This window comes from Grammomys surdaster, unplaced genomic scaffold (genome assembly GCF_004785775.1).
Source record: "Grammomys surdaster isolate TR1022 unplaced genomic scaffold, NIH_TR_1.0 272, whole genome shotgun sequence".
Lineage (NCBI taxonomy): Eukaryota > Metazoa > Chordata > Mammalia > Rodentia > Muridae > Grammomys > Grammomys surdaster.
In genome coordinates, this window is record NW_021604713.1 from 1,098,504 (window position 1) to 1,122,730 (window position 24,227).

The window sequence follows — 24,227 nt, forward strand, 5'->3', positions numbered from 1 at the left end:
TTGTAGCTTTGATTTGTTTACTTTTTGGGTATTGTGGGTGATGGCGGCATGCGGGAAACATTCTTAGCGCCTAACTGAACCACCTCCCTCCCCTAATAAAACGTGTCTCCTAATAAAAGGCGTAGTTTATTTTATTGTTAGGGCTATATGCACGGAGCGTGAAATTGGTGGAGGGTGGAGGGCGTTGGCTTCAGCACCCCAAACTGCTGTTATGATTTCTCAAGCCAGATTTTCAAAGACAAGGGCCTGTTTAGTTAACTTGAAAGGTTCCTTTGCCAGAGGTTTTAAAAAGCCCTGTTTATTGATAGCTCCTCCCCACTGCCCCACCCCCCACCTCACAAAACCTGGAGTAAACTTAATTTTTAAAGTTGGTTTTCAGGTAACTCATTTTAAAATTACTTCATCAGTGCCTTCAGTTTTTGATAACTTACGGTGAGATTGTCACTTAGAAATAAAGTAACAAGATAAAGAGGGAGTTATTTTAAGCACCCTGAATTAATGTTTTGCAGGCTTGTAATCTCGCTTAATTTTTTAACAATCGTTGAATTCTGCCAGATTTAGCATCCTTTTCTTCTCAGTAGCAGCTTGATTCTTTGAACGTTTTAAGAATCAGGTTCAGGACTTTTCTGCTGACAAAAACCATGTGGAATCTTAACTGAAAGTACAGAAATGTATAAATTCCACAAAACAATTAGATTTCAAGCACGGCATTTGAATAGTTTTTATTATAGATTTTACAAATTTACCTTGCATTCCAGACATGAAGCCCTTGCAGTTGAAATGTAGCATAGCATATTGAGAGAAGTAACTTTTCCCTACTGTAGATTCTGTCTCTTGGATATATCTGATAGTACATGCTATTTCAGAGTGTAAATGATTGCTATAATATTTTCAAAAATACAATTACCCCCCAATGCTTTGTTCAGTATACTGTCATGAGTCTATAGGGCTTCCTGCCCCTCTCTTCTTCAACTCCTGACCATTCATGTCTCTCAGCTTCCTAGGTGCTATAATGTGTAATACAAAATTGCGACTTGATGCTCAGACACGATTTTGTTTTCTTCAATGAGCTTGTTAGAAACATGCACAGAGGCAGACTGATACCCATGACCTGAAGCAGCTTTAGATCTTGATATGATGAATTATGTAGGCTTAAATTGCTGGAATTAAAACAAGTCCTTTTCAAAGAGAATTGTCATAACGTTTTTTATTTTTTTGTGACTGTCATAAGACAAGTGACTTTTTTCTTTGCTTTCTAGGCTTTTGAGTGAGTATACATTAAAGAGGTATTACATATTTTTGTTTTTGAAGTAGTTGATACTTTGGGTTAAATGCTTCCACTGTAAATCTTAAGTTGGGAAGAATTAAAATTGTGTTTACAGAATTAAGGAAAATTTGTGCTAAGCAAGTCAGTGCAGTAATTTGGAATATGTTTTATATGGACCTGAACTTTCCTGATGGCTTTACTCTTGAAATAGTTCTGCTTTTACGAGGTGTACAGACCTTGTTTTCTTTAAGGTCACTTTCATTTATGCTACATGTTAATTGAAGTATCTCTGTTTGTGAATTTTGTCTCTGGATGTGTGTGTGTGCGCGCGCGCACACACACACACACACACACGCACACACACACACACACACACACACATGGTTGGAGCGGGGATTAATAATGGAGCATTAAACTTACTTATGTGGACCAGTCATTCTCTCACACACTCTCAGCCCACTCTCTCAATCAGAACCTGTTTTTTCTGATTGAGCCAGAGTTACAGTAACATTGGCACACACTATTTTAATTGAACTGTGCATGGCTGGGGCCTCTACCAGGGCAGTTAACTCTGTGGAGTCTGCAGAGTTGGTTAAATCTAAAGTGCAAATACGGGTTTCTTTAAAATTTGATCTCTTGATCTCATAATCCTTTTTTTTTTTTGATGAAATATCAGCTATTTCACTTCTATTTTGTTCCCCATCTAGTTGATGCCTAGGTTTTTGTTTTTCTTTTCATTTTTCATTCATCCAGAATGAATGTCATTTTATAAACATCTTATAATAGCTTTTTCGGTGCGTCCTTGTATGGTTGGATACCTGCCACCCTCCACTGTGTGGGGTTAAAGCCAGGAGGAAGACTGACTTGGGTGAGCCTTGATTATTTATACAACTAACCTGACTAAATGCTTCCATTGATTTCTGTGCTAAAAGAAAGCTAAAGTTAGAGTTAGACATTCTCACATTTAGTACAGCTTTCTCAAATTAGTTATTTTCCTCATCTGTTGATTACGATTCACTTCACGTAGACACTCAGATAACTGATAAGTATGTATAGAGAGCATGCATATGAGCTGCTTTTGTTATTCTACTGTAAGTATCATCATATCCCTAGCTCATACTAATGAGTCACATTTAGAGTTATTGGATTTTTTTCCCTTTATTTTAAAATGTGTAATTCTGGTAATGGAAAATTTGGCTGAATACCAGCTTCTCAGAAACAAGATATTTTGAATTGTGTCACCTTGACACTACTACATGATGTAGCTGGCATCCAGGAACATTTATTTTGAATATGAAAGTGAATGAGGACTAGGACAGCTAAGGAGGTGATGGTGCTTACTTATGTAAAACTAGACTGTTAGGTGCTCAGGTGCTGAGATTGCTAAGGTTCATAGGTCAGACACTTACTAGAGACAACTGTATTTACTTGTATTAATCAGTTTGACATTGATTGTCTTTTTCAACACAACCATATATTATTATTCATATCTTAAGTAATATTTTCCCCATTTTAAAAAACTTGTTATCCTATGAGTTTTTTTTTTTTTTTTAATTGCCTCTAGCCTCCTCATTGTTGCTAGGAATAGAACTTAGGTCCTCATGAATGCTAGGCAAGTTCTGCCACAGAGCTGTGCCCTTCCTGCTCTTTCTACTGCTTTTTTTCAGTCTCAAGGCTTAGGGGCAATGATTTCAGTCTTGTTTGAACATTGAGATTTCTTGGAGAGCTTTACAAAACACGGATGCCTGACTCCTACCCACAGAAGTTTTGATTTAGTTGGACTGGGCTGTGTAGCCAGTTTAGAAACCACAGTAGTTGAGCCTTAGGGTCCTCATCTTTTAAGCTGGTCGTTTTACATTCTTTTCTCTCTCTTTTTTTATTTGTTTGGGGGACAGGGTGATGAAGATGTGGCTGGCCTTGAGCTTTGGGCAATCCTGCTGTGTCTGCCTACTGAGTAATGTGATTATAGGCCTGTGATACCTTGCTCAGATCAGCTTTACATTCTTGTTAATGCAGTGGTATATTCATGCAGAAGGTAACCATTCCAAGTCTGATTTAGTGTGTCCTTCCTCTCTTTCCCATTCCCCCTTCTTTACCCCCTTACTTATTTTCAGATTAATTAGTAACATTTTAGGAAGCTTTTCTTACGATCATGAAATTGGTTTCAAATTAACATCTAAACTTTCCAGTGGAATTTGATTTCTTTTTTAAAAGATTTATTTCTATTAATTAAAAAAATTCCGATGAATATGAATGTTTTGCCGGTTTGTATGACTTCACCACTTGTGTACTTGGTATCTGGGGTGAGGGTGGGGGGACAAGGAAAGAGGGCTATGGATCCCCTGAAATTGGAGTTACTGATGGTGGTGAGCCACCATGTAGGTGCTGGGAATTGAATCCATGTCCTGGAAGAAAAACCAGTGCTTTTAACCTTTGAGCCATATCTCCAGCCCCTTATTAATTTTTAGCTACACGTGTGTGTGTGTTTCTGTGTGTCTTTGCAGGTGACTAAGGAGGCCACTTGCCCAAGGTGGGTGCTGGAACCAAACTCCAGTCTCTATAGAAGAAACAGTGTGTGCTCCTAACCGCTTAGTCAGTTCATCAGCTCTGGAATTTGGTTGTGTTAAGGATTAGTCTTCTTGGAAGTAATAAAGTTTTCTAACCACGACTTCACTGGCCTTTTAAAGAAAGTTGCATTCATTAAACCTGTACAGTCGGGGTTTGATTTATGCATTGTGAGAAAGTTGCTCAACTAGCCCAACTAGTTGGCAGCTCTGTAGGGAGATCCTCTGGGTGTATGTTCTCTTTTTACAGTTTTTGAAGTGATTAAAGTTAGGGCCTTACTCGTGGTTAGACTAGTGCTATGCCACTGTATTCCTCACCCCTCTCCTAGTTGCTCAACCTGAAGTCACGGCAGAGTGCTGGCCTATAAAGTTATCTGCATTTCTTGGCTTTGGAAGAACTATTTATAAAACTTAACTGTTTTTGTCCTGTAACTCCATCACTTACACACACACACACACACACACACACACACAAACACATACTTCAGAATGGGAGTGAAATAGAAGAAGCATGGCTGTCACTGTTAGGAAATGAAGCCCCCTTGATTGTGAAGGTTTGGTTATTTGTACTACTTATTCTTATTTCTGTATTTGTTTATACCTTTTGATCATCAATACTTTTGAGTGTTTTGTTCAGAACTTAACAAATTCTAACTTACATGTTTTGAACGCTTCTTTTATTAAACAGAAAAGATTTCTGATAAATAATTGGTCTCCTACTAAGGTATAATTTTTGTAAATATTGGTCTCCTAGTAAGGTATAATTTTTATAAGTATAGATGACTGTATACAGCTTGAGCTTTCTCGGGTTAAATGTGTATATATATGTCTGCTTGTGTCTGTGCTTGTGTGCGTGTATGTATATTTTGCCACAGGACCTTGAATTTCAGATCGTCTTCCCTTAGCCTCTTGAATGATGGGATTACATATTTGTGCCCACACCTGCCTTCAAAATATATTCATAAATGCAGAACTGAATTAAGGGAATTTATTAGTGGTAACTACTGACTAGTTAGTCCCAGAGAAGTTAATTAATAGGTGGACAGTCATTGTATTAGTTGAATCAGTTGGTTGAAGGATGACAGAACTAGTGCTTAATTAGCCAACTGAAGCCAGGAGTTGTTAACCTGATCTACATAGTAAGTTCTAAGACAGCCTGGGCTACAGTTTGACCCTGTGTCAAAACAACAACAAATAAACAAACAAATAAAATATTCTGTGAGGAAATGGTTCAGCATTTGGAAATCTGAATAACTCAACGAACCAGTGTTTTCCTAGGTTACCAGTTCCCAAGGTAAGACGTGGAGAGATTCATTTTCGTAAGACATTGAACACATCTAATCCTATAGACCCTATGTAGGTCAGATAAGACTAGTGTGATGGTTCAGGCTCTTTAGTCCATCATTCGAGAGGCAGAGGCAAGAGGATCTCGAGTTCCAGGCTAGCTAAGGCTTCACAGTAAAATGCTTTTTCAAAACAAACAAACCAAAAAACAAAAGTGATAAACTTTTAGTTGAAAACATAATTTTATGTGTGTAATTACTAAAATTATGTTGGTAATTATTTTTTAAAAGCCACTTTGTTATTACTCTTAGATTAGATGTATTTACTTGTGATGTTATAATTTGTTTTACTGTGTTTTTGGTGATGTGTGAAGAGAAGCCGGTGAATTAGATCAGTGCTTTGTAGAACTGACAGCACTTCAGACTTGGGCCCTTTAAGGTAAGCCTTCACCTGCTGTAGCTACTTGTAGCTTCTGTGGAATTCTGATAGAGCCCTCGTCCAGTTGCCAGGTATTAAAATTCAGCTTCATTTCCAGTCTTTTAAAACAGTGGTTCTCAAAATACGCTTTGTAGACTGCTGGGAAGCCCCACGCTCCTTTTATTAAAGAGGTCATGAGCTCAAAATAATTTTCATAGTAGGGCGGAGACATCGTTTGGTTTTCCCTGTGTCAGTTGCACTGTGACACAAGAGCAGTAGTGGGTAGAGCAGTAGGTAGCTCCTTGGTGTGAATTAAAATGGTTTACTTGTCTTTTCACATGCAGGTAATATGTTGAGCATTTGAAAAAAAAATTACAGTTTCACTTAAAAATGCTAGTAGTGAAGAAGTAAACAGTTTTAGCTTTTCAATAGTCTATACTTGTGTATTAAATAGGAAGCATGTATGAAACATTGGTGCATGTTCAAGTATACAGCTCATGTCTAGAACTACTTATATGCCTGATGGCTGCATGTTGCTTCTCAAATGCAGCATTGTTTTTATTCTCTCTTCACAGAACAATGTCTGTAGATAGACTACAGTCCTTTAGACCTGGCTTTTTGGTGAAAGTGATTGACATGAGCCAACACTGTAAGGAAAGTAACTGAGCTGTTAGAGAAAAACGGCAGTCTTTGATATGACAATTAGACTTTTGGAAAACATGGTTCTGTCAGCATTAGTTAGCTAGTTTTCTAATACTTAAAAGATTTTCTAGGGGCTGGAGAGATGGCTCAGTGGCTCTTCCAAAGGCCCTGAGTTCAATTCCCAGCAACCACATGGTGGCTCACAACCATCTATAATGAGTTTGGATGCCTTCTTATGGGATGTCTAAAGACAGCTATAGTGTAATCATATAAATAAAATAAGTCTTAAAAAAAAAAAGAAACTATTAACTTTGAATGGCGCACAAAAGACAGCTATAGTGTAATCATATAAATAAAATAAGTCTTAAAAAAAAAAAAGAAACTATTAACTTTGAATGGCGCACACCTTTAATCCCAGCACATGGGAGGCAGAGGCAGGCGGATTTGTGAGTTTGAGACCAGCCTGGTCTATAGAGTGAGTTTTCCAGGACAGCCAGGGCTACACAGAGAAACCCTATCTTGAAAAAACAAAAACAAACAAACAAAAAAGTTTCTAATGAGATTGTTGATGATTTTTAAGGAATGTGGTTTTTAAAAATACATGGCCAGTCTGATCTATATAGTGAGTTCTAAGACAGCCTGGGTTATAGTTTGACCCTGTGTCAAAACAACAAATGAACAAACAAATAAAATATTCTGTAAGGAAATGGTTCAGCATTTGGAAATCTGAATAACTCAGTGAACCAGTGTTTTCCTAGGTTACCAGTTCTCAAGGTTGTGAATATGTTCAGAGTAAGATGTGGAGAGATTCATTTTCATATGGGCAGTGCTTTGTGTACTGCCTGCAGCCTCATGTGGAGGCCAGAGGATTATCCTGGATGCTGCTTGTCAGGAGTGGTCCATTTTGCTCTTTGTCTCCCTGAGTTTGTTTTGTTTTAGTACTTAGCTCAGAGAGCTGTCTGTTTTTACTTCTCAGCATCATTGTTAAAAGCATGGCCATCATGCTTGGCTTTCCTTTGCTTTCCTTTCCTCCTCTTTCCTTCTCTTTCCTTTCCTTTTTTTTTTTTTTTTTTTGGCATGGGTTTAGGGAATCAAACTCAGATCTAGAGCTTGTTTCCTGACTGAGCTACTTCCCTAGCCTCAACCCTGTGAGTTTCTATACAACAAGCCAAGAGTCTCAGAATTCAGATCCCACTTCATAACGTTAACTGATCTCCATTTGATGAATATCCATTATTATCTGAGAGGGATGTTAAAATATTCTTTCCAGTTATACATATTTCTGTGTCACATTTTCTTCTGCATTTTCGACAGCAGATTGAATGCTAAAGAAGGTAGAATCCAGCTGTCATCTGTTAATCTGCACAGTAAAGAAATTTGTACAGATGTAAAATAGACATTCTTGTTACTAACTTTTGTGTTCTGGAAAAGATTACTTATTTAATTGGATATTTTATTTACATTTCAGATGTTATCCCTTTCCCCGTTTCTCCCCCAACCCAGAAACCCCCTATCCCATCCCCCTTCTTCCTGCTTCTATGAGGATGTGCCCCCACCCAGTCCCACCTCCCCGCCCTTGAATTTCCCCCACACTGGGGCACCTAGCCTTCACTGGGGAAAAGGTGATTTTTTATAAAAGTTATTTAGGCTATCATTAGTGGACCTTTTGAAAATGAATTAGAATTTACTTAAAATTTTATTTGTTTTAATTTGTAATAAGGTACATGTTGATACAACCCATATTTTAAAAAACGAATTAGGGTCAGAAAATAGACAAATATGTAAATAAATAGAATCAGAAAACAGTGTAACAGGTATAGTTTTTTTGTTGTTTTTTTTTTTTTTTTTGAGGCAGGGTTTCTCTGTATATCTCTGGCTGTCCTGGAACTGACTCTATAGACCAGGCTGGCCTTGAACCCAGAAATACGCCTGCCTCTGCCTCCCAAGGGCTGGGATTAAAGGCATGCGCCACTACTGCCCAGCTGACAGGTATAGTTTTAAAGTAACTAGTTCTGCATTTTTTTTTTACCAGATTGCTAATAGGATATATTATTCATATGCTTTGGCATATCTTGATGATATTTCTGAGATGTAAATGATGTAAAGTTTGTTCAGTTGTGCATTCAAGGAACATGTAACAGGGACTTGGTTGGCTTGAGTTTAGATAGCTAGATTCAGGATCTCAACCATTATTGTCAGAACTACCTTTTAGATTTGATTTCCTGTTAAATTCTCAGGTTAGCTCTTAAGAGTATTAAGTCTAGTATAAAAGAGACTTCTTTCCCTCCTTTGTAGAAGGTCTCATCGATTTCAGGTTTGTAGCCTGCCTCCCACTCTCCAGTGTTAGGATTTTAGGTATGTGCTACAATACCTAGTTTATGTGGGCCTGGGGATCAGTCTAGGCTATCTTGCTAGGCAGGCAGTCTACCAACCAAGCTCATCTCCAGTCTTCAAAGGGCTCATTTTCTTTTCTAACACTCCTTCCCCATTTTCCATCAGAAGTTAATGTCATTGGCCTGAGTTCTGTCCATGCCTGGGACTACAGTGTGGCCAGGCTTTGGTTCAGTACACTCTGCCTGGGAATTGTCTCACCTGCCTAAGTGAGATTTTTCCTGGAAAAATCAGACTGTCTTTGCAGAAAGGGAAGTTTATGCTGGCAGATGAAATAGATGCCATATATAGTATTTATTGATTCCTTTTAGACAGTATAATAGGTACTCTCTGTGTGTCTTTTAATGTATGGCAATCCTCCTGCCTCAGCCTTCCAAGTGCTGAGATTACATATATGCATGATCCATCATGCCTGTTAAGAGCTTCAGAACCTGTTAATTGTAAAATCAAATTATTTCATTTAAAGCTGGTGTTGTGAAAACATTTAAATCTAAGACTTCTGAGTGAGCAGCAGCACATGTCAGTTGTCTCCTATTGTCCATCCTAGGAGCTAGTTTGCAAACACGACTTTTGTTGCATTGGTTGTATTCTTTTACATTATGCTTTCAGATGTTCTCTAGCTACTGTCAGCATAGCATTTGAGGTAGAACTTGTCACAGGGACTTAAGTCTCAACAGTTGCCTTTCTTGCTTATGTTTAGAATTTCTTCCCAGTTATATTTCACTAAACCAGTACCTGCAAAAGAGCAAACCTCTTGATCTTTTAAAAAATATTTCCATGCTAAGTATTAGTTTTATAATCACTTACCCAAACATGTATCTTCTAGGAAATTATGCTCGGTATATGTAGTACATATTATATAGTCCTTTTGTCCCTTCTCACCTCTTCCCATACCTGGAGCTAACTCTTCTGTGCCACTCCATTCCCAGCTCCTGAAGTCTCTTCACTATAAACAGGTGCTGTTCTTCCTCCTCTTTCTTGACAGAAACCTACTCTGACAGAATATATGACTCTTGTTTCTCTGCTTTTTTTTCTTGTTTTCCTTTCACACACACACCCACTCCCCTAAGGCTGTCAGGGCATTTTCATGTGTGTAGACAGTATTATTTAACCAAGTATTCTGATGGCTCCCTCTCCTTGAAATTTGTGATAGCCCAGGAACTATTGTCATTTTGGGTAGTTTTGTTTTGTTCTGAAGGATAGTCTGTCTTTTGAAGGATGCTTGGTACTATCCTATTCTTTACTGTTAGACAACCAGTGGTACTCTGCTTCTCACCTTTCCTTCCCTTCAGTGACCATTAAAAATTATGTCACCTAAGTACTAACCAGGCCTAACCGTGCTCCACTTCCGATATCAGAGAACAGGCATATTCAGAGTATTATGACCAGAGACCAAAAATGTCTCTAGACATTGCCAGATGTCCCTTAAGAGACTAATTAGTCCTGTTGAGAATCACTGGTATTGTCATGTGACTATGACCAATCAAAGGGAAGGATAAGTAATAACCATTAAAAAGTAATGTGTGACTGTTCCTTTCCTTCTCCTTCTCCCTAACATGGAAAGATAGTGCTCTGTCAGTCTCTAAGATGGGGCAGTGGGTAGTACCACCATTCATCTGTGATGAATGGTAGCTTAAACAAAATACATTTGTAAACAGTAGGTATTTAGGGACTTGGTTATAGCTGTAGCATAGCCCATTCTAATTTGACTAATGCATTATATCACGATAAGAACGTTTCGTGTTGTCTCATTTGCTTCCATACGTCTTTAGTTCTTACGTGTCTGTAATATGCTAGGGTTTTCTAGATGTGTCGTGCACAGACACATGACTGGGGATTGAATCCACTACTTCATACTATATAGGTACATGTTTCACCACTAGTTTCAAACCCTAGATTCTAGCACTTGGGGGGCAGAGGCAGGCAAATCGAGGCCAGCCTGGTCTACAGAGTTGAGTTCCAGGACAGCCAAGGCTACACAGAGAAACCTTGTCTTGAGCTCCCCTCGCACACACACACCCCCAAAGAAAAATAAAGAAAAGGAAAAAGTATTTTATTTATTATTTTATGAGTTGAAATCTTGTTGTGTTGCCCAGCTTTTTAAACCTTTGTACTCAAAACAGTTTTGATTTGACTTGGATATATAGCATTTAAAAATAGGTATACAATTCAAACATTGACTGGTAAAGCATAATTTATTTAATAATTTTTGGCTGTACAAAAATTATTAGAATGAGTTTTAGAATTCATTGAAGATCGAAGTAAATTTGTGTACTAATAGGATGGACGTGCTTGTTGATTTTTACATAAAGAATTATGTCTTTGCTAAACATACGAAGCTGCCAGATAGAGAATATTTTCATTATTTTCAGATTTGGTTAGTATTTTGGTTTTATGATCATCAGTGCTGAGAATATTGCTTCACATAAACACAGTACAAGGTAGAAGAAGGATGTGTAGAGCCATTTCACAATTGGTGGGAATCTAGTTCCAATCCCAAACCCAAACTCATTAAGCAAATAAAAGAAAATGAAATTCAGGTCAGCCACTCAAATGACAGTTTTTAAAGACCAAACATTCTAATATAACATAATCCAAAATTACACTAACTTGATACGTATCGAAGAATGCTGGCAGGAAAATGCATCTTTGTCCTCTGCAGTTAAACCATTCTGTTAAGTAAGAGCTGGAGACTGCAGTAAGAACACTGCAGTTTGTAAAGAGTCATCTGGAGTCTGGCTGCAGCAGAGTCACACACTGAGTGCAGGGAAGCACTGCCAGGAACGCCGTGGCTTTATTACTTGTTTTCTGTGGGTTCAGAAACCCCTTACTACTGGGTCTGTGTGTGTGCGTGTGTGCGCACGGACCCCCAGATGGGATTATAAATTTATGATCATAAGTTTAAGAAACTGTGGCCCAGGTGGTTTCCTGTCTTAGCTTCCCTGTTAGCTGGGGCTGCTGATGTGCAAACTACACCCAGCCAGAGTTAGTTCTTTACGAGTAAGCAATGCTCTTTAAGGGGTAATGTAGACATTTTTGTGAGAGGGCCTTGTAGGTTGGGGTCTAAGTGATAGCATTTTGGAAGACACAGTGAAGAATTATCTTGGTACCTCACAAGACTTGAAAATGTCCTACAAACTCACATAAGAGGAAAATATAATTAGTGTATAGTCCAGTTCTAGGAATTAAATTTTTCTTATTTGAAGCTTTTTTTGTTTTTAGCTTTATCTTTTTACCATTTGAGAAAATCAATGTTGCCAAGATGTCCCAATATGTTTGTTTTAAAAAGTGACTGTGTAACTCTGATGTTTATGAGACCACGCAAAGTACTAGCATCTTACCTCCTTGGTAAAATGGGTTCCAGAGTTTAATCCATACTAAATATATAATCTACTGAGGTACAGTCTGGGACCTTAACTTCTTTCTTTACATTTCTGATTTGATATGCTTTATATCAAAATACAAGTTTTACTATGTAAGTCTTTTCTGCCTTTAACTATTAAGACAGTTAATTTCTTAAACAGATTGATTGCATTTTAATTTCAAGACAACAAAGGAGGTGCTCTAGGTTGTTACAGAAATGGGATGCTAGTCTGAGAAAATGCTTTCTTGATACATGCCTACTAATATGTAGCTCTAGAGTGTCTGCAAATGTGGGTTGGTTGCCTTAGTCAGTTCATGGTTCCTACATGGTTTTGTATACACTGCATTTTATTACTCTGTATTAGTCTGCAGGGTGGGCAGGACAGATAGATGCTGTGCCCATTTTCCAGTTCATAGTCGAGACCACTGAGAGATTTAAGGAGGTCATTTATGTTGTTAGAACTTTAGTTAGAATATACAGCTTTATTTATATCATCAGTATTTGCCCATATCCATCACATTTCTATAGTCTAAAGCCATATAATGTAGGAATACATTTATATATCCCTGCTGATACTATTTTCCTGTAAGAAACTTCTAAATTATATATAAGATCCTTAGGATCTAAGGAATACAATAAAATATAAGATACAAGAAAGCATTTTTTATGAAACTAAGTTATTTTTGTGTTTAAAGAAACTTAAAATTGATACAGCCTTTGCAATACTGCCAGGCCCCAGACAGCCTAAGTTTACTAAAAGAATAACCTTTAGTATTGACACTGGAAAAATGGTTAGATGCAGTTATAAATTGGTACAGATTTATAATAATTAGGGAATACAAATGACCTTCTTTGCAAACTAAATTTGTCCTAAGACAGTACCACAGAATAAAAATGGTATAGCCAGTCTATAGATACTTGATTGGTGTGTGTTGATGTTTTGTTTTTTACTGCTGCAACAAAGCACCATGACCAAGGCGATTTAACAAAAGTAAGTGTATAATTGGAGCTTGCTTCCAGTTTTAGAGGGTCAGTTCTTGGTCATCATGGTGAGGAGTGTACAAGCAGCAGAGAAGCACCTGAGCAGGAGCCGAGAGCTTACCTGTCGAGACAACAGCCACAAGGTGGTAGGCACAAGGACAGTGGTGAGAATACCCCCAACCCCCACCCCGCAGTGACACACCTCTTTTAACACGGTCATACCTCCTAGTCCTTACCAACTTGGGATATAGGAGATGTGGGGTCATTTTTATTCAAACCACCATAGTCAGGAACTACATGGTGTTGGGAATTTGAAAAGTGAGACTATGTTTTCTTGACCCTCTAAATTTGTAGTGTTATTTTTTTTTTAACTTTTAGAACTGAGAGACAAATATGGTGAAGTTACTGTAATATGGTGTGTAAAATATAATAAAGTATAAGATGTACCTTAAATTTGAGGGAAGGGATCAAGTAATACAATAAGAAAGAAACATAAACATATTAGGGAAGTAATTTTTGGGGATTGAGAGCAAGGTGACAGTTAGTAGGGGAAACCTTGGGGGCAATTAAAATAATTTTGACTGTAATTTGAAAGGAAGCTAGGGCTTAATTACTGAGTGGTTAAAATGGAGGTGAATGTTTTAGGCCAAAGAAATGCTGAATTAAGCATGTGAAATACAGCAATGTGTTTGTTGGACAATATGTGGGACTTACCTGTCCTAGGAATGGGTATATAATGATGAGGATGACAGTTCCAGTTTTGATTCACAGGTGATTTAGTCATACTGTTCATTTGCTGAACAGTGAGACAGAAGAGACACCAAGACCAGGTTAGTTGGGGGCTTGCTAACAGTTTCAGAGGTTTAGTGTTTAGTCCATCATCATCATCATGGGAGCATGGAGCAGTAGCTGAGAGCTACATTCTGTTCTGCAGGCTGAGAGGGAATGGGGAGGGCTTTGGAAACTTGAGAGCCTACCTTCAGTGACCCACTTCCTCCATCAAGACTATATCTCCTAATCCTTCTAATCCTTTCAAATACTGCCACTCCCTGGAGATGAAGCATTCAAATATTTGAGCCTATAGGGGGCCATATTTATTCAAACCTCCACAACAGGTGTTTGTAATACAGAAATTAAACTAGTGAGCCTGGCAGTGAGACCTGGTATAAGACTAGTAGTTCTCAGGTTAGATTGGAGGTTTTTCTGTTCTTCCAGTCTGAAGATTGAATCTTGGGTCTTCAGCACGCTAAGCAGGCATTTTAGTACTCACCCATAGCTTAGCCTTAGGAAAGGTGTGTGTGTGTGTGTGTGTGCGTGTGTGTGTGTGTGTGTAGGGGTGCTTACTGAATTATACAGTCTGGCATTGAATTTATAGTCTTCCTGTTCAGTCTCCCAAGGAGGTGGGATTGCAGGTGTGCACTACTATGCCTAGCCAGGGTTTATGTTCTCTCTTTCTGTTTACCGTTTCTTTTTTGACTATACAATGATTTCTTGTACTTCTCCCTTCCTCCTTTTCTCCATAAATAAATCATTACTTAAAAGTAAGACTTTGCACACTGTGCTTCTATGCTATGCTTTATTAGGAGAAGATCTAAATGAATGTGTTTTGGATAACATCCTTTAAAAACAAATATCTTAGGATTCAGACAGAGAGTACTTTGTACTGAATACTATGTACGGTACATTTCATATTGCTTTTTCTCCCATGAGCTCTTCTTTTATTTTCAGAATCGGGTTAATTAACTAATCCTGATCTCTGATTCCATCTACCCTTGTGCAAATAATTTTTATCTGGAAAGTGTCTCGTCAATGACTGTCTATTATCTGGGTGTAATCTTAGCAGTTAGGAGGCTGATTCAGGGATATTGTGGTAGGTCCAGGCCGGCATGGGCTACAGAGTAAGACCTTGCTTCATCTTTTTATTTGTATTTATACATATGAGTAAGTGATAATTATTGACAGACATGAAAATTTGCTTCTTTATGTGGAGATATAATGAGTTGAGAAACATTTTAAAAATAACTTTAGAGCAGCAGTTTTAACCTGAGGATCTTGATTCCTTTGAAGGTTGAATGGCCTTTTCACTGGGGTTGCATATTGGATATCCTGCATATCAAATATTTACATTATGATTCATAACAGTAGCAAAATTACAGTTATGAAGTAGCAATGAAATAATTTTATGGTTGGGGATTATCACAACATGAGGAATTGTATTAAAGGGTCCCAGCATTAGGAAGGTTGAGATTTAGAGGAAGTGAATGTTAAATACCAATGATTAGTGTGAATTCTAAGAAGGGTCAGAATTGTAGCAGTGGCATAGAAAATAGGGTACAGAAATAACTAAGTAAAAATTTGGAGTAATGGCACATTTGGCAAAACTTGATTTAGTGTGCCTTTGAAACAATGAGAAGACCTGTTTAATGATTTTGGAGTATCAAAACTAGTTATATTTATAATTATAATTTATAATTAAGCATTTCAAACTTTAAACATTGTTAAAACTATGGACATTGAGTTTTTTGACTTAAATGGAACAGTTTTTCGTCCCAAAATAATTGTATCTACCTTGTGAAATGTGTTCTCATCTCTCTCTCTCTTTCTTAGATTATCCTGCTCACCAGATGTCTTGACAATTTTTCTTGCAACATTGGCCATTGGTTTTCACTGCCTTCAAAAGATCAAAATTACTCCAGAAATTGGAGAGTTTGATTTAAAAGAAAAAACTTGAACAAATGGACAATATGTCTATAACAAATACACCAACAAGTAATGATGCCTGTCTGAGCATTGTACATAGCTTGATGTGTCATAGACAAGGTGGAGAAAGTGAAACCTTTGCAAAAAGAGCAATTGAGAGTTTGGTGAAGAAGCTGAAAGAGAAAAAAGATGAATTGGATTCTTTAATAACAGCTATAACTACAAATGGAGCTCATCCTAGCAAATGTGTCACTATACAGAGAACACTGGACGGACGACTTCAGGTTAGTCTTAGAGTTGTTTTGTATGTCTTCTGTGGTGTAGAGTAATAGATATTTTAAGATTTCCTCTTAAGTTACTACGAATTTAATGTGAGCTCCATCTCTATATGTTTATTTCATATATTTAGAGATTTATTTTTGTCACTTATGTGTGTATATGTGCACATGTGTATACAGATATTGGAAGAGGCCAGAAGAGAGCATTCCCAGATGCTGCCATCAAACTGCTTGTCATAATACTGCATTGGGGATTCTCAGTGCTGGGCCATCTTGCGAGCTCCATGGCTCTGTTTCTTGACATCTGTGCATCTTTTGCCAGTGTGCATGATGAGAGTGTGTTGAAGAATACACAAAAGATGGATGTTATCTTTTTTATGTTATTATTCAAAAATCATGCAGTGAAGAAAAATTGAAAAATAAATGAGAAGCCCTCTATTGGAAACTAACTACCTTTATATTCATTTTATAGTTCCCACTCCCCACCTGCCAACCCTTTTTGATATTGTAAATATCCAAACTGGTACATTGGACTCTTGTAATTTAGGTATGTTACACTACTCTCATTGGAGGAGACATTCAGTGGTCACTTGTTTCATTCAAAGGTGTATGTGTGAAGAAGTGTGGGAATGTGATGGTAGGTTTTAGAACTGTATTTCTAGATTTTAGACATGATTTTTGACAAACTCATACTTTTTGCATCTTAAAAACCTCAGTGCAGGCCTTGAAATTGAACTCAGGTCCAATTCTTGCTGTAATGTGTGATCCTGGATAGGTTATTTATTTATTCTTTGTAACTCAGCCTAACCTAGAACTTGAAATTTTTTCTTTCCATCTCAGCCTCCTGAGTGTTGAGATTACAGGTATATACTTGAGTGCTCTAATTATTTTGAACTTTGGATTTCTCATCTATGAAAGGATAGTTACAGTCTAAAATTGGCTGTGGGGGTAGAATTGTGTGTGGGACTCTCAAACCTGTTTTTCTTGGTGTATGCTGAAGACACATCTCTTCTGTGACCTTAAAAGGTGTGAAGATTTCTTTTATCTTGGCAAATAAGCAGGTCTTCAGATAGCGTACCTGAGCATCCTCTAATTCAGTTCAGTTCTGACCCACTCTACTTGGAGATGCCAATCATAATCGTCTGGTTGTTTTACCTGTGCTGTCTGTCTGGTGCAAAGAGTTCCCACAGTCCAACCCACAGGCTCAAGTAATTTACTCAAGCATCTTCCATAACTGAGGAAACCTTATTTACCATTATAAAGGGTATTGCAAAGGCTACAGACTGAGAGATGCATAGGCAAAGTAAACCTCCATAGCCTCTCCAAGAAGACCAGCCTCCAGCGACCACATGGTCAGTTATCCCAAGCTCTCAAACCCTGTTCTTTCGTTTCTTTCTTTCTTTTCTCTAGCAGGTTTAATTACCTAGACATAATTTAAGTCATTGTAATTAATTCTACATTATAACCTTTCTCTTCAGCAGAGGTTGGGGAGTAGAGGTTAAAGTTCTGCTATCATCTTTCCTGTGATTGTCCCTTACTGATGATACTTAAGAGCTGTAGCCTTCAGTTAGCTTAGACCTCAGAAAAAAGAGACTACTTTTAGAAGCGTATGATTTTAGTTGTATACACGGAAATTGGAGCAAAGCCATGTGTGTGTTTGCAGTGTCACAGATGCTCAGTCTGTATAGTAAGTCCCTTGAATGACTTATACTTAGTAAATGATTGCTTCTTTTCCTAGGTGGCTGGTCGAAAAGGATTTCCTCATGTGATCTATGCTCGTCTGTGGAGGTGGCCTGATCTACACAAGAATGAACTAAAACATGTTAAATATTGTCAGTATGCATTTGACTTAAAATGTGATAGTGTCTGTGTGAATCCATATCACTATGAGCGGGTTGTTTCACCTGGAATTGGTAAGTTGACTGTCACATGCAGAACCTTTGTAAATGTGTAAAGGGAAAAGACCCTAGTAATATTTTACTTTTCCTAAGTTAAAGCTTTTATTAGAGGACTACTCAAGGCTTCAAATGAAGTTAAAGAATCAGAATTAAAATTTTATTTACGACTAGGTCTCATGTCCCAGGCTGACCAAGAGCTGGCTATGTAGCCAAGGATGACTCTTGGCCTTCCTCTTTGCAGTTCTTGAGTACTGTCATTAGAGGTACACACCACCATGCCTGGCTCAGGAGTCAGGTATTTTCAATGAAATACAAATACTTAAATCAGAACAAATTTGTGGTTTTTTTACTTCTAAAACTTGAGTATATAAAATTGATCCTTTACCTACTTTGTACATTGTTGTTGCAAATAAGATGGGATACATTAGAAATTTAAACTGTGCGTGTGTGCGTGTGTGCGTGTGTGCGTGTGTGTGTGCGTGTGTGCGTGTGTGCGTGTGTGCGTGTGTGTGCGTGTATGTTCATTCATTCATTCTCTGGCTTAAATTGATCATTTAAATTAAATTCTATAATTTAAAATGTAATGGAAGATATGTTCATGGTAATGATTTATGTTTCATTTTCTCTCCCTTTAAAAAAAATAAGACCTCTCAGGATTAACACTGCAGAGTAATGGTAAGTAACTAGATTCTTGTACCTTTTTCAATTTTCGTTAACATATCTTTATTTTTTGTTCATAAACAAGTAGTTTGTGTAGGAACTAGTAACACTAACAAGAAAAAAATTGCTACACTAAACATGTAGATTTTGTAGATTAGGTATGCAGTAACATTGAAAAATGGATTTATTACGTTTTTTTCTTTTATGCATTTGAGTGTTTTACCTGGATGTATGTCTGTGTTGTGTGTCTGCTCTCTGTGGAAGCCAGAAAGGGCATCACAGCCCCAGCTAAACAAAAGGCTAAAGTGTTTTGAGATGAGAAAATGCCTTGGTTTTAATTTGGGTGTTTTGGTATATATAAAAATAGAATTTTAAAGATTGGCTTATTAACAAACTGAAATTTCTTTAAAAAGCCTAATTTGTGGAAATGCTTTTTCATCGTCATCTTAAAACAGCGAGCTTGTGTTCTACACCAGGGACTAATGGGGCACTTTCTTTACTCCACTTTACAGTTCTGGAAAAGGCTGTTTGGCTTTAGTCTTCTTTTCTTCCAAGTGGCTGGTAATAGAGGGATGCCATTATTTTGGTTTCAGGTTTCTAGAACTGTGGTTGGAGGTAGTGGGAGCCCTGATGGTCTGGGAATAGTGGCTTTAGGATTGCTGAAATCTCTGGCTCTGCTGACTCATGGCATCTTGTAAATAAGCATCCTTCAAGATGTTACCATTCTCTACCCATGGTTTTGGAATTAGGGATTAGGAAGCTGTAGTGATAACTTCAGCATTTCAGTATGGAGTGGCTGTGAAGGTTCCACAGCAGCCTGTGGATCCCCCTAGTGGTAGTTCTGTAGACGGTCTTGCCTGCTTTAATTTGCTAGAAAAGATTTTTCACACATTTCACTTTTGAACTGGACAAAGAAATAATAGTAGGCTAGGTAATGAAAAATGAAACATTTCCTTCCTTGTCAGCTGGGATTGTGTGGCCATCAGTTCTAGCATGGCCTATCTCTTTCCTGAAACTGGCAATACTCACCCATGTATTCATTTTATAACTATTCAGTGAGTTTTTTATTGCCTGCTACTGTGCTAAGGGATATTAAGAAAAATGTGGTACATTTCTTTTATTCAGCGCTCAGAGTCTTTTGGAGGAAAGAAAAAGTTAGCAAGACATAGCATGCTGTGTGGTGAGTGGCTTGCCTGTGTCAGTAACAGAATGCTCAGTGATTTAAGCTTTCTTTGTCACCTATGGAGAATTCATTTTTCCTCTTATACAAAACTTTACAATTTTATGACTACTCTAAAAATATGCTTTAAAATAGCTTACAGTTATTAAATGATCATTATATGTAAGGTACTGAGCTAAATGATTTATGATTGTTTTAGTCATATTCTATTGCTGTGAAGAGACACCATGACCACAGAAACTGTTATAAAAGAAAGCATTTAATTGAGGCTTGCTTATACTTCCGAGGTGTAGTCCATGGTGAGGAGCATGGTCCCATTCACACATACATGGTAGCTGGGAGGTCTACATTTGAATCCAAAGGCAACAGGAAGAGAGAACGATATTTAGCCTGGCTTGAGCTTTTGAAACCCAAAGCCCACACTTTGTCCAACAAGGCCATACCTACTCCAGCAAGGCCACACCCCCTAATCCCTCTCAAGTAGTGTCACTCCCTAAAGACCAAGCATTCAAATATAGGAGGCTGTGTGGCCCATTCCTATTCAAACCACCACAGTGAATATTGTGCCATTGTACACTTAACACTATGTGCTAGGTGAGATTATTTTCATTTTTCCTGATTAGGAGACATGAACCTAGAAAGTGAGGAACTTGCTCAGCTAGGAGTCACAGTAATGTAGATTTGCTATAAAATAGTAAACCACAGAAAAGTGTCATAAAGTCAGGATCTATGAAGTTAGAGAGTCATATTTGTTTTTATTGATATATCTATTTTATTTGTTACAAGAATTTGTGGAACATGGGTACACAATCCTTTTTTTTTTTTCAGTAAACAAATTTGTTGAATATAAACTCAGAAAGGAAAATATCTTACAATTTGGTATCTGTAATGGCTATTCTTAGTTGTCAACTTGACTATATCTGTAATTGACGAAAAGGGAGAAAAAAAAAGTCCAAGCAGCTGGACACACCTGTGAGGGACTTTTAGTTAATTGGAAAATCCAGATCATTGTAGGTTGGAAGACTGAACTTAAATCTGAGCCACAGATTTTTAAAATACATGGAAGAAGGAAGCTTTGTTCTTTGCCTGCTTACTCTCGTTCTTGCTGGCAAGTTGATTTGTTCACTGATACTAGAGCACACTTCTAGTAGATTCCAGTGTATGCTGAAGACCAGCTAACTCATTAAGCCTTGTGGACTGGGCAACTACTGGATTCTTACATTTTCCTTAGGAAGACAGCTGTCATTAGACAAGCTTGACCACAAGCTACTCGAATAAACCCATATTTTTTTCATTCTGTTAGTTCTCTTCCTCTAGAGAACTCTGACTAATAAAGGGTTGTAGTTATAGGGAAACAGAACTGTAAGGATGAATTCAAGTATCTGGAGCAGGCTTGGACATTTGCCAATGCCTACAATTACCGAAGACTCCCCTGAAAGTATGGAGACCAATCAAAGCCCATGGTTCAGAGTATTTAAAGGTTTGCTGTTTGAATAGTGAATTTAGTGATTCTGTATATAAAACTTTTGATAATATGTAGAATAAGGAAAATAATGATGTTAGCTGGTTGCTTCTAGCATTTCTGCATAAATTGACTATTTATTTGACAAAAATAAGTTTATGGATAAAATTAACTAACTTCTGGTATCTCAAGATGCAGAAACAGATGAAGAGAACTTAGTGGAAGACTTGACTAGCTCCAGATATGTATAAACAGCCTAAAGATTTCTAAGTATGCCCTGGAAGAGAATTTCCTCTCTAGCAGCCATAGAGCTCAAGTTGCAGAAAATCAAACCAAAGCCCTCATTATAAGATTAGACTTGAAAGATACACAGATGGTGGTTCACTCTACGTTTCCCTTTAAGTCTCCTGTTTAGCTTATGCAGAAGACAGATCTTAGATCATGGAGAATGACAGTTAACTGTTGAAAACTTAATCAAGTAGTGACTCTGATTGCAACTGCTGTACCAAATGTGGTGTCCTTACTTGAACAGATTAAGACATCTCCTGGTACATGGTTTTCACTTGTTGACCTAGCAAATACCCTTTTCCAGGTACCTATCTATAAGGACCATCAGAAGCAATTTGCTTTTAGTTGGCAAGGCCAGCAGTATACGTTAACAGTTGGACCTCAAGGATATATTAACTCTCCAGACCTGTAGTGTAATTTAGTTAGAAAGGATCATGGTCATCTGTCTCTTCCACAGAATATCATACTGATCTGTTATACTGATGACGTTATGGTGATTGGACCAAGTGAGCAGGACGTAGCCACTAGCCACCACTTTGGATTCATGCACATTGGTAACGTCAAAGGATAGGAAATAAGTACAACTGTAGTTTAAGGGCTTCTACATTGGTGACATTTTTAACTCAGTAGTGTGGGTCATGCAAAGATATTCTCTAAGATACAGGATAAATTATTGTATCTGGTCCCTTCTACCGCCAAGAAAGAAGCACAATGTTTAGTGGGCCTATTTGGATCCTGGAGACAGCACATTCCTCCCTTGAGTGTATTATTCTGGCTAATATACTAAGTGATTTGGAACTCTACTAGCTTAGAATAGGGCCTGCAATAGGAGAAGTTCTTCAACAGGTCTAAGCATAAACTCGTAGACTTATAGACTCTATTCTTACAGACTCATGGGATGTCTCTTATGATTGGTTGACTGAGAAAGAAAAGACTAGAGCCTAGTATGGTGGAGCCTCTTGTCTGGAAGTTGGCTATTAAGTTCAGCTAACTCAATGGTCAACATATTAAGACAGTGTTTCTGCTTGCTGATGTCTTTCCATGTGGATTGCACCATCGCTTCGAGTGGGTCAAGCCTGTGGGAGATTGAGGAGAGTCATTGATCGACCACATCAGACTGGGTGCCTGAGTGTGTGTTTGTAGACTGACTCAGTATCTGTACATTGGTGATCTTGAGAGAGTCCTGAGGGGTGTGATTTTAGGTGCATTTTCTCAGGTTTGACAACAGGATTGTCTCCAATGGCTTGAGGATGAGGTTAAACATGGGAACACAAGTTTGCCTATATAGATGTCCTTAGTGATGTATACCCAGGCACTTTGATTCCCAGAGAGGCTGAATTCTTCACCAGATGAAGGGAAAGAAACATCCTGTGCCTGATGGAGGAACTGAATTCAGCAGTGGAAAGTTTCCCTTAATGTTCTTCCTTCATGAGTTGATGATCTTCAGAAGGATTGCCAAGGTGAAGTCTCAAAAGGACAGTCTATGGGTCTTTATTAGATACTTCTTCTCTGCCAGTTAAAGAATTAAAAGGCAGGAAAAATGAAGTGGAGAGTCTCTGAACACTGCAAATATCAGTAAAAAGAATCAGTAGATTCTGAACTCTAGGGAAGAGTTTACTGGGGTGAGAAAATACACACAAAGCAGACAAAGAGCGAAAAGGACCTGTTGGAAAGCATGCGGGGAGTTGGGAAGCCGAAAAGTCCAAGTTCCAAACTTGTATTTGGGAAAAGAGGCTTAGCTATTTAAAGGAGCCAGCAGCTGGGTCTTCTGGATGTCACAGTTGATCGACAACCCGTGGAGTTGTCTCAGAGCAGTTCCTTCAAGTTCACAGTTGTTTGTTTCCTTTTGTATTAGTATTACCAGTAGGTTAAAAAAAAAAAATCTCAGTCACTTCAGCAAAACCCTGAAGGTCCAGGAATTAAATAGAGATGCCAAGATCTTTCTGAAGAAAAATCCAGAATTTTGCTAAGAGCATAATTAAAAACTGAAAAAGCTTAACCATACCCAGCTTATGCTCTAAACAGGACTTTGTTTATTATTATAATTTGTTCGACATTAGTGAATATTTAGGGTCAACTTTTAATTTAAAATTCCTTTTTACGTAGAGTATGTTTTGTTAATATTTCTTCTTCCCTAACTCCTCCCACATCCTACCCAGCTTCCTATTGCATACTTGTGTATGCCCCCCCAGTCACTCAAAAACCCCCATTAAACAAAAACAGAGGTCCAAATAACCATCAAGGCAAAAAATACCAAAACAAAAACCACACAGTTGATTTTGTGTTGGCCAGATGCTTTGGCCATGGGGCCTGCCCTGGAATGTGGTTGATATACCCAGTGGTACTCCACTGGAGAATTTGTGTCTGCCTCATCATCTCGGTGCTGAGATTTTTGTTTGCTTTGAACTTGCACAGGTCTTGCATGTGTTGCCAGTCTCTTGAGTTCTTATTTATATCTGTCCTGTTGTGTCTCGAAGACACTTGTTTCCTTGGAGTCATCTACTACCTTTGGCTCTTAAAATCTTTCAGTCTTGTCTTCAGTTCCCTGAGCCTTGAGGGGAGGGGTTTGATGAAGACTCATTGGGTGTTCCAGAGTCTTCCCCCTTCCTGCACTGTTCAGTTGTGAGTCTCTGTTAATTTCCACCTACTACAAGAGGAGCTTCTCTGATAAGGAATGAGTGATGCGTTGGTCTGTGAGTATAGCAGTATGCACCTAGAAGTCATTTTGTTGCTTTGTTCCTTTAGTAGAATAATAATAGTAAATTTTCCTCAAGGGCCTGTGAGCTATCAAGTCTCAGGTTCCTGACTATCTTAACAGTGTCAGGTGTGAGTTCCATCTTAGGAAGTGGGC

The 24,227-nt window shown here is 38.0% G+C and overlaps 1 protein-coding gene across 1 annotated transcript in view; it reads left to right on the forward strand.

Annotated features, from left to right (window-relative positions):
• Positions 1-15,497: 15,497 nt before the first annotated feature.
• Positions 15,498-24,227, forward strand: part of Smad4 (SMAD family member 4) — a 37,982-nt gene continuing 29,252 nt past the window's right edge. The window contains exons 1-3 of the mRNA XM_028776752.1: positions 15,498-15,894; positions 17,627-17,801; positions 18,432-18,461. Coding sequence (XP_028632585.1) covers positions 15,646-15,894; positions 17,627-17,801; positions 18,432-18,461 — 454 coding nt within the window. The 5' untranslated portion in view covers positions 15,498-15,645. The remainder of the gene's footprint in view (positions 15,895-17,626; positions 17,802-18,431; positions 18,462-24,227) is intronic.